This window comes from Phyllostomus hastatus, unplaced genomic scaffold, assembly GCF_019186645.2.
Source record: "Phyllostomus hastatus isolate PE091 unplaced genomic scaffold, TTU_PhHast_1.1 phas_contig_29, whole genome shotgun sequence".
In the NCBI taxonomy this organism is placed as follows: Eukaryota; Metazoa; Chordata; class Mammalia; order Chiroptera; family Phyllostomidae; genus Phyllostomus; species Phyllostomus hastatus.
The window spans coordinates 1361869-1377314 of record NW_025333835.1 but is presented as its reverse complement, the minus strand read 5'-3'; the positions used below and the strand labels follow the sequence as shown (position 1 = coordinate 1377314).

At 37.0% G+C, this 15446-nt stretch overlaps 1 protein-coding gene across 1 annotated transcript in view; it reads left to right on the top strand.

Moving 5' to 3' along the window:
* The window catches only part of COG3 (component of oligomeric golgi complex 3), an 85130-nt gene that overhangs the window by 50366 nt on the left and 19318 nt on the right, over positions 1–15446 (top strand). Inside the window, exons 17-19 of the mRNA XM_045839112.1 lie at positions 4123–4243; positions 6598–6686; positions 6793–6927. Of these exons, the coding sequence (XP_045695068.1) occupies positions 4123–4243; positions 6598–6686; positions 6793–6927 (345 nt within the window). The remainder of the gene's footprint in view (positions 1–4122; positions 4244–6597; positions 6687–6792; positions 6928–15446) is intronic.

Sequence of the window (15446 nt, the reverse complement as noted above, 5' to 3'; positions counted from 1 at the left end):
GGTGTTCCAGGATCCCTTCTGGAATACCGTGAAATTATTCCTACATATATTGAGATTTTAACCCTTAAAACCTCAGTTTCTAATGAAAAGTATGAAAAAAGCAATTTGAATTCTTTAGCTTGGTAGAGTTATGAGGACATTTTATAACCTCTGGAAACATATTTCATAGACATCAATGTCAATTAACATGAATTTAATTTTGTAAAACTTAGGTAAAATGTCTGTTTTGCTTAAGTAACCCAACAAACTAATTTTATTTACTAAGGATTAATCTTTGATCCTGTGAGTTTGAAAAGCATTTGAGTTAGTTTCTATATTTCTGAGAATTCTAAAATAATCCTTATAAGCACTTGCCTTTAAATTAATTTCAACAATACCATCCAGAGGTAGAAAATTATCTCACATTTATAACATACCTATATAGACATACATAGACACAAATAGAGAACAGTTGGATCCAGATTTTGTTTTGGAGAAATTTACAATTTGTAGCTGTCCTTGACAAGTTAAGATCCAAATGACCTTCCCCTTTTTAAAATAGGACAGATATTTTTAATATGTCAAAGTATTGGGTTGCTACCTAAACAACATCATAGGTTGATCCATTTATAGGGGAGCCTCAAAAATAACCAGAATTTATTTATTTTTATTTATTTTATTATTTTATTATTTTTTAAAGATTTTATTTATCTATTTTTAGAGAGGGAAGGAAGAGAGAGAGAGAAACATCAATGTGTGGTTGCTGGGGGTCATGGCCTACAACCCAGGCATGTACCCTGACTGGGAATCGAACCTACAACACTTTGGTTTGCAGCCCGAGCTCAATCCACTGAGCTACGCCAGCCAAGTCTCAGAATTTATTTATAAAAAATTGTGTATTTATTTTTACATGTTTAAACTTAAGTCACCTTCAAAGTACTCTCCATTTGATGCAGTACACCTACTGAGACATTTTTTTCCACTGCTCAAAACAGTTTTTGAACTCATTGATTTTGATGCCTTTTAGTGCTTTGGTTGCATTAGTTTCACCTCTTCCACATTTCCCTTTGAGGACTTTTTTCATCCAGGGAAACAAAAAAGTCTCTCAGGGCTGGATTGGGTGAATAGGGAGCGTGGGGCACCAGGGTCATGCCGTTTTTGGTGAAAAACTGCTGAACACTCAACATAGTGTGGGCAAGTACACTCAGAAATCACCCATCATGCAATGGGCAAACATGCTGAGAGTCTTCAAAAAAAATTTACTGAAGCTGGACACATTCTCTCACAACAATGCCAGCTGGTGCATTGTTGCAGGTAGACACATGTGCTTCTAACACTTAGCGAAGGAAGCTTGTAGTACAAGGGACCTGCCCTTCAGTTGATAATTCAGTTTTCTTTGGGTGCCCCCTTGTGTGTAAGTAAATCCTCTTTTTGAAGCTTTGAGAAACCAATTAAATATGCTTTTCATTCTTTGTTCCTTATTTTATAGCTGTTTTTTTTCTAATTATGTGCACAAAAGTATCACAGGATTCTCATCGTGGTTATCTTAGCATTAACAGGAGGTTGACTGTTATGGGCCTTGGTGGTCTCAGAGACATGATTTTCCTTGTTAATTTTGAGGTCTGTATTCTAGGAAAAGCTAGTCCTTGTGTACACATTTCCATATGAGCCAAATGCAGTTAATATCCTTGTAGGACTGCTCTACACTCTAGAGCAGTGATTTTCAACCAGTGTGCTGCAAGAATTTTTAAAACATGCAATACCTGACTATTTAGTCAGAGGTACTGACCTGTCTTTCCTTAGATTGTCAAATAAAAAAAAATGAGAACAGCCAACACAACATTAGCCATCTGGTGTGAATGAATCAAAATTATACCTATTTTTTGTCTGGTTGGCAAAAAATATATTTTTTGTTGTGCTACAGAATTTTAGTAATTAGTTTATGTGTGCCATGAGATAAAAAAGGTTCAAAATCATTGCCTTAGAAGAAATTTTCCTCAGGCAAACTCACATAATGTCTTAGTCACCTAAGAATATCTGAGCAAGGGCCAGAGAAAGCTTACCAGATGCCACCACAACAGGGCCTCTTTCTTAGGCACAGGCCTCTTTCTCAGTTTCCTCTCAGGTTGAACGCGTTGCAGGGTGTCCTGCCCTTCTCCCCAGGGCTTCCATTGGCATCTCTGGGATAAGCTACACAACTGCACTGGATGACTCCTGGTGCCCATCTCCACCACTCCAAATTTGGGGATCTGAACAACCATTGTCACCCCATTGGCTATTCGGGTTAGGGAAGCAAGTGCCCTTTCTCTTTTGGAACTAAAGGGAGTTCAGTCACTCATTTAACCAGGAAAGATTTTGTTCACATACTCAGTTAGCAATCCATGAAAAAGCTGAGATTACCCCTGGCTGGTGTGGCTCAGTGGATTAAGTGTTGACCTGTGAACCAAAGGGTGTGGGTTTGATTCCCAGTCAGGTCACGTGCCTGAGTTGCTGCCCCAGTCCCCAGTAGGAGGCGCGTGAGAAGCAACCACACATTGGTGTTTCTCTCCCTCTCTTTCTCCTTACCTTCTCTAATAAACAAACAAACCAAACAAATAAAAATTAAATAGCTGAGATTAAAAGCAGTTACCCTTTTTTTTTTCCCTTCTTTCCCTGGGTTATCTCAACCATTATCCACCTCGAATGGTTTCTAAGAACAGCTGAAATAAAGACATGGCCCACTTCTGGAAGCAAGGAAGCCCAGAATTCTGAGAAACTTACCCACGTTCAGCAACTGCAAAGTGGGGAGCTGGCAGGGCACGATGTACCCAGCACCGGGTCTAGGTCTGCAGGGAATCTTGGGTGGACTTCTTTGAAATCCTGTGGACTACATCAAGTAGATGTTGATGTAAAAATGTCCAAACTTGTAGGGAATTTTTATATGTGTTTATTTTAGCCAAACTGATGACATGTGCTGGGAAATAGATGTCAAATGCTTCCTCTACGTTTAAAAAAATGATCCATGAAAATAATCACTCAATGTCTTAGAGGCTTTTTTAAGGCAAGAAATAGTTCTTACATACTTAAATTGAGCACCTAGTATATCAGTAAGCTGAAATGATACCATTTGCTGGATTACAGCAGCTTTAGTAAAGTAAATTGAATCTAAGTTATACTGTTTTGCCTATTGGAGTTGCTGGTTTTTTTTTAAAGCAGAGTAAGTATTCAAAATGTGTAGCATTCCCTACTTATCTAATGCTTTGTGATCCAGAGTGCAAAGTTAGTTTCCATCAGCCACTTATATATTGATTATGTGTTTATTTAGAAGATGCAGAGAGACCAGAGAGGAGTCACTTTGTTTCATAGCCCTTTTATTCTTTTCCTAATGTAGTATAATTTCATTAGAAATATTTTCAAGGTGGAAGGAGCAAACAAACAGCTTTGTTCTTGTTAATATACAGACTCTTCCAAAATGAGAGTTATGATTATTCACTGTTTGGGTCAGAGCTTTGAGAACTAAGCTTAAATCACAAGACTTTTATGGATGGGTCATGAGAGGGCACAAGGAAATACAGAGACTCTCAGAGGTATAGGTGGCTAGTGTTGGTGGCAGGATGATCCAAAATAGTAAGCCTAAATAATTGCACATTTGGAGATTCCTTTTGTACTTTTATGTAAAGATGAATATTTCAGATATTCTGGATTTTGAAACCACTTTGACCAAATAGGTAAAACTGTGTTACTCAAGAGAAACTACAAAGGCACGAGAAGTCAGAATCATGCTCACATTTTGAACGTCTTTTACTTCCTTCTCTGTGCTAATGTTAGGCTGCATTCTGTCTTCTGCTTTTGCACCAAGTTAAAGTAGATTTGCCTTCTCTTTCTGTGTTACTTTACAACCTTTTGTCTGATTTACTTTCTTGGATTTACTAAGGTGACAGTGTTAGTAAGAGTTTGAAGCAGGATTTTTGCAGATAATTCAAATCTGGATAATATGGGAAGAGTTCACAACAAAGGGGAGTGTTGGTGCCATAAGGTTATGTTAAGAGTAAAAAAGTTAGTTCAGGCATTATAAACTTAATGTTGATTAATAATGTATGTGTTCTATATGTTCATACATATGTTTAATCTTTGATAATATCCACTTTCTGTCTTATCATTTAGACTCAGATTGATGGACAACTTTTCTTAATAAAGCATCTTTTGATTCTTCGTGAACAAATTGCTCCATTTCACACTGAATTCACCATTAAGGAAATTTCCCTGGACCTCAAGAAAACTAGAGGTACTTTATTGTCCTGGCTGGCACAATTGGGTGTGTTGGACCTGTCCAAATGTGTCAGCACAGGTTACAGGTTTATTTTATGTTCATCTGCAATTTTTTTTTGCATGCTGTGCCTGCTAAGCATGTTACTTGTTCTTACTAAGCTGAGCTGTCAACATCCTATTACATCTAACTTGCTGTATTTTCTTTATGAAAGGAGCTTTATCTGAGCATTTCACTTTGTAATATAGCATCACCTCTCTTAGACTCTGCCACATATTACCATAACCAGTTAAAAAATGAAAAATCAGCATACCAACTACTTACAGTGTCAGCTAGCTATGATGGTTTTAAACATTCATTTTGTCAGTTCATGAAAATTTAGGAAGCCAGCTGGGTAAAAGGGGAAGAGTACTTACAGTCTGAAAAAGTCTGTCTGTGTTCCTGGCTTACCATTTCCTGGCTCTTGTGTGATCTTGGATGGGTGTTATCAAGATCAGTTAAGAATGAAAATGTATGTTAAAGTGTTTTGTAAGCTTAAGGTGTTTCAGTGAATGTAAGTATTGTTATATTGGTGATTTAGGTGATCATGTAGATAGTGTCTTTGAGTTGGTAATAGATGTAGGATCCTCTTGGGAAAGATACTTCATCTATCCTAATGATTTGTCTCTCAAATAATAAGCAGTGATTTGAAAAGATCAAAGTAGTTATTTTCTAAGATACTGACCTTAAGCAGTGAAGAGTATACCACAAATACTCCTCATTTTTCTTAAGTATTTAACAAAATTATCTAAAACTTTATTTTTATTTAATCATTTTCAAGAGAATCAAACTCTAATGACTTAAGCCATTCATTTGTATAATGAATGAAACTATCTCATGTCTTGGGAGAATTGAGAAAATTCATAGTCACTGAAATTACATTTTTTGTATTCTGTGATTTAGTGAAACTCCAAATAGAGGATTTTCAGGGGGTAGTATGTTGTTTCCTAATGACTGTGCCTATAAAATTAGTAGACTTGATGTAACTTAACCTGAGAGCCAGCATGATCTCATCATGAGTCATATGAAAACACTTTGCTCTTCTTCTTTTCCTAATGCTCTCTTCTTTCCACCACAGAGAATGCATTTTGGTTCTGTTGGAATTTGGGTAGTAAGCTTATGTGTTATTCATATACTTAGTGATTTTTTTTTTTAAACAGCAGCCAGATTTCCTGGCTTTTGACCTGAGAGAATGCATAATTTCTTTTAGAGTTCATTCCCATCAGAGGCTTCTCTCTCTTAACCATTCTAGTTGATTTTCTTCTTTCTTTTCAGTGAGGAATGTGGGACTAGTTAGTTTTACCCTTGAAGAATGCCAGACGCTGATAGTCCTTTATTTTAGTGATGGGATAAAGCAGGGCTGATCTACTTTCTTTCATTTTTTAAAAATTCGTAATTTATTGCTGGTAGGTTCTAGTATAGATCCACTGAGGTGTGAGAAAATGAAATACCTTAAAATTTTGGCAAATATTGGTTTAAAGTATATTTCCCTAAAACATTATCCTCTGTAATCCTACCATATGCTGACTTCATTCTGTATTTAGTAGACACTCTTTCAGGTATCTTGTAGAAAAGAGAACAAAAACAAAGAGCCATTTGCTAAAGCCTTACTCTGAACACTGAATCTGATAGTGGGGTTCTTTTTGAGTAAGATCACAGTCTGGGCAGTAAGTACTCTTGTGGTAAAACCAGGGTTGAAAGCTTTGCATGCTTTGTTTTCTCCAGTCTGGCAAGGCAAGTCAAAGTGAAGAAATGGGCTTTTGTGACTATCCATAATAATACTTGCTGTCTTAACTTTTAAGTTCTAACCTCTCGTGACTAATGTTATATCTTATTGCATTTGAACATCAATGAGACCTCAGTTAATAACTTACATAGATTCTAGTTAGCCTGGAGGTTAAGGGGTAAATATGTCCTTTTGGTGTTTTCTTTCTGGCTGACACATTAGTTTATACACTCTGCTTTAAATGAATAAATTTCTGTGCCAGCTGGGATCTTAACAAAAGAAACTGGGTAAGTATATGAATATTAAAAAAACTACTTAGCAAAAAAGTAAAACTATGAAATTTTAAGGTATCAATTATTATTATTTTTTTCTATAAGTGAATAATTACATTTAGTAGTCACTTTGCAGTTCTTACTTTTAGAAAATAATGGGTGCTCTGGCCCTCTTGGCATAGATCTCACTGTCTTCATGGAGATGAGTTGGTGAAATGAAGCTGTTCTTGCTTTGTGGTAATAGAAAATTAGTGTATGTTAACGCACTGAAATAGTGACTCAGCTTTTCTGTTGCAACTGTCCATTTTTACTGGATAAGTACTTTTGTTCCACAGATGCAGCATTTAAAATCCTGAACCCTATGACTGTTCCGAGATTTTTTAGGCTGAATAGCAACAATGCCTTGATAGAGTTCTTGTTGGAGGTGAGAAGGAATCCTTTTCATTGGTGGTGGGAGGTAAATGATATTCTATACATGTCTGGTAATTGTTATGCATGTAAAAACAGGGAGAAATTGTCATCTTTTTTAGGGTACTCCTGAGATAAGAGAACATTTTCTTGACTCCAAAAAAGATGTGGACCGTCATCTGAAATCGGCCTGTGAGCAGTTTATTCAGCAGCAGACCAAGCAGTTTGTAGAGCAGCTGGAGGAGTTCATAACAAAGGTACAGACTTTGGTGTATATTCGGTAAAGTGATTTTGAATTTTTCTGTAGATTCACTTTTCAGTTAATTACGGTCTTGTGAAAACTCTGGCAGAACCCTGGCCAAGTGGCTCAATTGGTTGGAGCATTGTCACATACAACAAAGTGTTGCGTGCATATGGTAGGCAACTGATTGATGTTTCTCACTCATATGAATGTCTCTCTCTCTCTCTCTCATTCTCTCTCAAATTAATACAAACATATCTTCTAGTGAGGATTAAAAAAAAAAAAGACAAAAACTTGCCCTGACTGGTGTGGCTCAGTGGGTTGGGTGTCATCCTACAAACCCAAAGGTTTGATTCCTAGTCAGGGCACATGCCTACATTGCGGGCCTGCCCTTCAGCTGGGGGCATTCAAGAGGCAACCATTCGGTGTTTCTCTTGTACACCGATGTTTCTCTCCTTCCATTCTCCTTTATCTAAAAAATTAAGTAAATAAAAATCTTCAAAAAGTAAAAAAAATAACAACCCTTACAGAAAGAGATAATAAGCCCAAGTCTTAATGATTTCGTGTAAGAAATCAACTTGTTTCTTCTTTATGGGAGCTTTTCGTTTGGAACTTTTAGGTAAAAATCGCTTGTCGAGCATTTAGTTTTTAAGAGAAGGAATGCTAAAACAGTAAGTAACGCTAGTTATAGCAGTCCTCTGGTCACCTATGTTCTGTTTACTCACATGGTGAGTATTTGCCTATGGTCTGGGACTCACTTTTCCTGGATCAGGACCTGCTGGTCACAGTCCTGCTTATCAGGGCTATTACTTAAATTGGTGAAGTATCTCTCCCTTTTTGTTTTACATGGTACTGGTATTTCTCCCTTCCATTTGCATGGATAATTAAAAATTGAAGATTTTATATCATTGCATTGGTAATCACCAGATAGATTAGTTTTTACTCATCTATCTCTGCCTCCTAGCTAAAATCTATTAACTAATACTAGCAATAGAAAATACAGATCATGGCCCTGGCTGGTGTGGCTCAGTGGACTGAGCACCAGCCTGCAAACCAGAGGGTTGCCAGTTCGATTCCCAGTCAGGCCACATGCCTGGGTTTTGGACCAAGTCTCCAGTAGGAGGTGTGTGAGAGGCAACCACACATTGATGTTTCCATTTCTCACTTTCTCCTTCCCTTCCCCACTATCTAAAAATAAATAAGTAAAATCTTTAAAAAAACAAGAAAAATACAGATCATGGTTATTTTGACTTTCCTTTTTCAAACTAATCATTAAAAAAATTTACATGTTGTTACTAAGGACTTTTCTCATAAAGATGTTTAAAAAGTCTTGAAATTAACTTTAATTTATTAAACCTCTACTGCTTGTCCAGTTTTGTATTAGAATACATTTTCAAAAGATTAGGCATATCAGAGACCTTTTTCTCAAATGTACTTATTTAAGTCTTAACTGGGGAGATAAGCAAATTGTTCATTTGTAACTTGTTGCTGGGTCCAACAATACTAAATCCAGAAGCCTGTGATGAAAGTGGAATATACCAGTTTTAAAAATAATAAAATACCAGAAAAGCAAGTACAGAAAGGTTATTGGATTGTATTAATTGTTTAGTGGATCTTAGCCTACTCATGTCAAATATTTGGAGTGTGTTTGTATGTTTTTTTCCTACTACAGAAATTTTAAAAGAGGGTGGTAGAAATGTTTTCTCCCAGATTTTAATTTAAAAAATGGTATAAATATTGATACTTTGTAATTTTTATTACTCAGTTATCATAGATTTTACTGATGAAAAACCAGCTTGTAGATTATAGTATGCACAGGGTGGAAGAAAAGTACATTTTCAGTTGTTCATAGGGAAAATAATACAATAATAAATAATAATACAATAATAACCTCTGTGTTTTGTATACTTACAACTATAAGCCTACTTTTGCCCCACCCTGTATTTTTGGGAGAGCATCCACATTAACATTGGTGGGACATATTGTAGAATGCATATTTTACAGTAACAGAGCAGCAAAGTGAAACTTCCTATAAAAACAAGTCGATAATGAAATCTAGGATTAAAGGGTTTTTCTAGAAAAGCACAGTTTCCTTAAAAATCAAGAGAATGAAAATTTACTGATATAGTTGTCCAAGCTGACCTTAGTATAAGTAGATAAATCTGGAAGAATGGTACAGTTGTGCATTTTGGAACACTGGACACTATGAACATTTTTTAAAAATTAGAGGCATATATATAAGAAAGCCTTCTTATATATAATTAAATAACATGAACATGCTACATGTCTCTAGTGGGCACCTATGTAGAGCTAAGCTGTTCATACATCTCTTTTATTCTCCCCTCACTGTGGGATTGGTAAAGGGAAGGACCTTCCTCTAATCAACATTGAGAAATCAGTTGCCTCATTTTTACTTTTTCAACCCTGGTCCTTCACTACTTCTCATTGAGTTTGCAGTCAATGTATTTAGTAGAGGACTGAGCATCCCTTTTATTTATGGAGCCTAGAGTGAGTCAGAGACAAAGATACATACTGTGCCCACACATGCACAAGCACATGATGTAATTACTAGAGTTTATAGAGATATATGTGATCATTTAAGACAGGCTCCTCAGAATTTGTGGACCAAACATTTTCACTTTTTCCTGGTGAATGTTACTACCATTCTGAATAGCAGAGACAGAATAAAGGATTTAAAAACTTTAAAATGATTTTTTTAAAGGTAAATCTGCAAGTGCAGAATCTTGTGCCTCTTATTATAGATGGCATTTTATAAGGCAAACAGTGCTTATACCTTGATAGATGATTGTAAGAAAAACAGCCCCCATTGATACAGAAAAAAACAGTATTTCATCTTTCATTTACATGTATGCTTGTAGGTCTCAATATTTACCATTTGGATGTAAGTCTCATCAACAAAATGTCCTCAGCTTGTTTCTAAGTTTGGACTGATTTGATAAATATATATGGGTTTGCATAGTAAAACAAACTGTGTGAGTATGTAGAGAACATTCTTAGGTTGTCAGAACTTATGTTTTGAGCCTAAAGACCCAGGGTTTGATTCTGATCCCCTGTCTCATGTTGTAAATCGTCTCGTTTGTTTATTATGAAGCTCCTTCTTTGGGTTCTTCTTGTTGAAATGCTTCCTTTTCGTTAATTCCCATTACATCCTTGGCACCTGGAGTAAAGTACAACAACTTCATTTCACAGATTGAGAACCTGAAGTTTTGCAGAGTGACCTAGCATACATGAGATAAACATTTCTACATCTTAATATGAGGTCTGTTAGAAAGTATCCAGCCATGTAATATGAAAAATACAGACATTTATTGAAGATACAAGAAACATTGTACATAGGACAATGACACCTTAGTTCCCTTCAAAGTAGGCACTTTGGGACCTCCCACAGTTCTGCCAGCATTTCTTCCACTTTTCAAAACTCTCGGCAAAATCCTTTGTTGGATTTGCCATCAGCTGTCCCATCATATTTTCCTGTATCTCATTGTCGGTCTGAAATCTCTTCCATTTCAAGATGATTTTAGTTTTGGGAAAAGCCAGAAGTCACAGAGTGCCAAATTTGGTTCATTGGTAGCAGTTTGAATCAAGTCATTAGCAACTGCACTACGATGTTCCTTTTACTCTGGTAGCAGAAACCACAGAACAGATTTTGCCATGACACATTTCGAGCCAAGATCCTGTGTCAAAATCTCAGACACCGTAGTTTTTGGAATCCCCAGATCAGCTTCTGGTTCTCACACTATCAGTTGCCGATCTTCATTGATTGTGGCCTGCACATGTTCAGTATTCTCAGATGTTCTGCTTGTTGCAGGCCTTCTAGAACATGGATCACTTTCAACAGATTCTTGACCATCTTTGAAGCTTTTGTGCCACACTTTTATTTGCACTTCACTCATTGTGTCATCCCCGAAAGCCTTCTGAATCATTGAATAGTTTCCATGGAGGAATGGTCAAGCTTTACCTAAAATTTGATGCAGATTTGTTGCTTTCCTCGCTCAGTTGTTTTTTATCCATGTCTTATTTTTATTCTGAAATGTGAAGCTCTTCTGAATTAAAGTACAGTTGACATACAATATTGTATTAGTTTCAGGTTTAGAACATAATGAGATTTCACATTTATATACCTTACAAAGTGATCACCACAAAAAGTCCACTATCCATCTGTCACCATACGAAGTTATTGTAATACTGATATTAATATTCCCTATGTTGTACTTTACATCCTCATGACTTATTTATAAGTTTGTACCTCCTAATCCCCTTAGCCTTTTTGCCCAACCCCCCACTGCCCAACCCTCTGGCAGTTAGCGGTTTTTCTGTATCTATGGGTCAGTTTGTTTTGTTTGTTTATTTTAGTTTCTTAGATTCCACCCCTAAGTGAAATGATACAGTATTTGTCTTTCTCTGACTTAATTTCACTTAGCATAATACCCTCTAGGTCTATCCATGTTGTTGCAAATGGCAAGATCCTTTCCTTTTTGGCTGTGAAATATTCCAGTGTGTTGTATGCATGTGTACACACACATCCACTTCTTTATCCATTCATCTAGTGATGAACACCTGGGTTGTTTCAATAACTTGGCTATTGTAAATAATGCTGCAGTTAACATAGAGGTGCATATATCTTTTTGAATTGTTCCACTTCTGGGGGCTTACCTGAAGAAAACAATTGCTGGGTCCTTCTTTGTCTCTCATTATATAGCCTTTGTTTTAAAGTCTTTTTGTCTGATATAAGTATTGCTATCCCAGATTCTCTCTTTTTTTTTTCATTTCTGTTTGCATGAAATATCTTTTCCATTTATTTATTTCCAGTCTCTGTGTGTCTTTCAATCTGGAGTCTCATGTAGACAGTATATGTAGGGGTCATTTTTTTTTAAACCATTTAGTCATCCTGTTTTTGCAGTGGAGTACTTAGTCAACTTCAATTGAAGTAATTATTGATAGGTATGTGCTTATTGCCATTTGAATTGTTTTCATACTACATTAAAAGTGGTTGGTCTACTATCTTTACTATGTGTTTGCCTTTACCAGTGACATATTTTTTCATCTTATTTCTAGTTTTGGCCTTTTCCACTTAAAGAATTCCTTTTAACATTTTTTGTAATGCTGGTTTAGTGGTGATGAACTCCTTTAACTGTTGCTTGTCTAAGAAAATCGATCTCTCCTTCAATTCTGAATGATAACCTTGCTGGGTAGAGTATTCTTGGTTATAAGTTTTTTTTTCTTTCATCATGTTGAATATATCATGCCACTCCCCTCTGGCCTGCAAAGTTTCTGTTGAAAAGTCAGCTCATAGTCTTATGGGAATAATACCCTTGTATGTGACTTGTTGTTTTTCTCTTGCTGCTTTAAGATTCTCTTTTTATCTTTAACTTTCAACAACTTAATTATAATGTGTCTTGGTGTGGGTTTCTTCGGGTTCATCTTGTTTGGGACTCTGTGTTTCTTGGATTTGGATGTCTATTTCCTTTGCCAAGTTAGGAAAGTTTTCAGCCATTATTCCTTCAAATAAGTTTTCTGTCCATTTCCCTCTCTCCTCCTTCTGGGACCCCTGTGATGTTGTCCCGTAGGTCCCTTATGCTGTCTTCGTTTTTAATTCTTTTTTCTTTTTGATCTTACAGTTGGGTGACTTCCACTATCCTGTTTTCCTGATTACTGATCCATTCTTCTTTGTCATCTGATTTGCTGTTGATTCCCTGCAGTGATTTTTTTCATTTCAACTGTTAATGTTCTTCAGTTGTGTTATGTCCTTTCTTAGAATTTTTTAGGACTTTATTCAAGTTGCTGAAGTTCCAACTGAGTTTTATTGTTTGTCTGCACAGTTGAATGAGCATCTTCATGGCCAATACTTTGAACTCTTCATCTAGTAGACAGCTTACCTCAGTTTCATGTAGTTCTCTTTCTGGGTTTTTGTCCTGTTTTTATATTTGGAACATACTCTTTTCTATCTTCATTTTGCCTGTTTGTTTCTGTGTATTCTATTTGGTAGGTAAGCTAAATCTCTTGGTCTTGAAAGACTGGCCTTATTTTCCTGTGGGACCCTTATTTCTATGTCCCCCTTGTCACCAAAGCCAGGTGGTCTAGAGGGTAGACTGGTATGGCCTCCTGTGGCTGGGCCATAACTTCTTCTATGGACACACCAGCAGTCAAGGCTGGTATCTAGCCTTCTAGCGGTGAGGCCTGGCCACAACTGTTGCAGGCTCGCTGGAATGCAGGGCAAGGCTTTGATGTGGCTGGCTGCAAAGCCCACCCCCACTATTGCAGACACAGTGCTGTGTGCTGGTGCTGAGTGATGCCGCTCACTGGGTGTGCCAGGCAGGAGGTGCTTTGGAAGGGTGCTACTGTGAGTAGGTCCTCAGGGAAATGCCAGTGTGGGGTGAACAGTGTTAGCAAGGTTAATGGATGGTGTCAGACCAGCTAGGTTAAAGGAAGGGGGAAAATGGTACCCACTAGCACCTGTGTCACGAGCAAGTTCCAACAGACCTCTGTCCCTCCAGCACACATGCTAAAATCAGTAAATGTATCACCTTCATGAATGACCTAGTTGCTTTTCAAACTGCTCCCTCTGTGCCAGAACTCCGAAAGAGAGCAACCTGGGTTTCCTACAGCCCTTTGGCTCTCCCAGATGTATGCCTTGGTGGTTTTCAAAGACAGATGTTATGAGGGCTCCACTTCCTGGTTCAGGTCCACCAGGTAGGGTTCAGACCCTTTGCTCTTCAGGGATGACCTCTGTGGGTGTGATAACCCCCCCTACTTGTGAGTCACTGCATGAGGAGTAGGGAGTAGGGTAGACACCAACTAGGTTTTGGCTCTGCTCTTCCTACCCTTTTCATTGTGGCTTTTATTTTATATCTGTAGCTGGAGAAAATCTGTTTTGCTAGTCTTCAGATGGTTCTCAGAGATGGCTGTTCTATATGTAGTTGCAATTTTGGTGTTGATGAGAGGAAGTGAGCTTTGGATCTTCCTACTTTGCTATCTTGAACTTGAAGCCAGGGACCTTGCTTTTGAATGCCAATTTAGCTCGTCCATGAAAACTTGTTCCATGTTGTTGGGGCACTGCCCCTGTAAGAAACATGCCTCTGGACAGGATCACCCGAGTCACTGTCCCCACTCCTGTGAGTGCATCTTGCCCTCTTAATCATTTTGGATGCGACAGCTACAGAGTATATATGCTAAAGCAACAGTGTCTGCTACCCCACTGACTAGGACAGTAAAGTCATCATTGTTCACACATGTGCATTCTAGTCCACTCTCCTTGGCTGCCAGGTTATACTGATGTTGCTTAAATCATTCTTGTTATATGAAGAATGGCTGAAATTTTTCTGGACAGACTTTATATGTCTAGTGTAAACATCCTGATTTGGGGGTAAAATTCATGAAATTTCTTGGGAAAAGTAAAGTAAGTTCTAGAAGAACATACATGCTCTTTTGCCTCATTTCCTATTCCTTGGAAAATAATTTTTTCTCTAAGTATTTGGCCCTAGGGAATGTAATATTGTTCTAAGTGTTGGGGCTAGAGGTTCATACAAAAACATTTGGGTCAGATTATTTTTTCTCAGACTCACAAACAGTTGGTACTTTTTTAGTGTTCTAGAATTTTATCATATCGAATATTGCTTAAAAGAAACTAAGTAGGACTCAGACTGGTTGTGGGTATTGTAGAAATCAGTTTATGCTAAAAACTCAGATTTGTGTTTAGCAATACTAATTTTTCAAGCAATTTGCTGAAGTATTGCAAGTTTATTCTTAATATTCCTTCTCTAGTGTTTTTAATTTCCTCGGCAAGATTATAAATTAAAATGTTTTTTCTTGGTGTGGTATGTTCAATAGAATTTGACCTATAAACTTAATTTCTGTTCTCAAGGAGCTATAACCTGATGGGAAATCAGGGTAGAAAATATGTAAGCATTAAGATGTCTACAGCAGTGCCATTGTGAGACAACAGGCCTGCGTTCATCCTGTAGGGTTTTTTTTAAAAACGATGGGGCTAATGGGGGAAACGTTTTAAAGAAAATATTCTTTGAGGGTTAATGTAAAAATAAGTACATTAACTAGATAGTAAATAGAGATGCCTATACATGTTTGTATTTGTTTTTAATATACAAATGACTTACAAAGTCATTATGAAATTGGTTAAATTCTGGAATAATCAGTGCGATAACAGGCAGCCATTACTGTTAAAAGATAACTGTTGGATACAGAAAAATGTCTAGAATTTATATTTAAGTAAGGAACAAGTTTTCAGAGCACTGTGTTTCTATTTTGTAAGTGTAGACAGATCAGTATGTTTATATATTTATGTTTGAAATTTTTGGGGAGCAGTGTTAAAAACTCAATGACTTGCTTATTACTGTTTCAGTCAGAGGGGTCCAGAGCTCAGCTTTCCTGACTCAAAATGCTGTATTCTTTCTGTTATACCCCTGATCGTCTAAGCCCTTCTTAAAAGTTTGTCTCAGGATGACTGCAGATGGTACAGCTCCTATGGAAAACAGTGTGGAGATTCCTTAAAAAACTAAA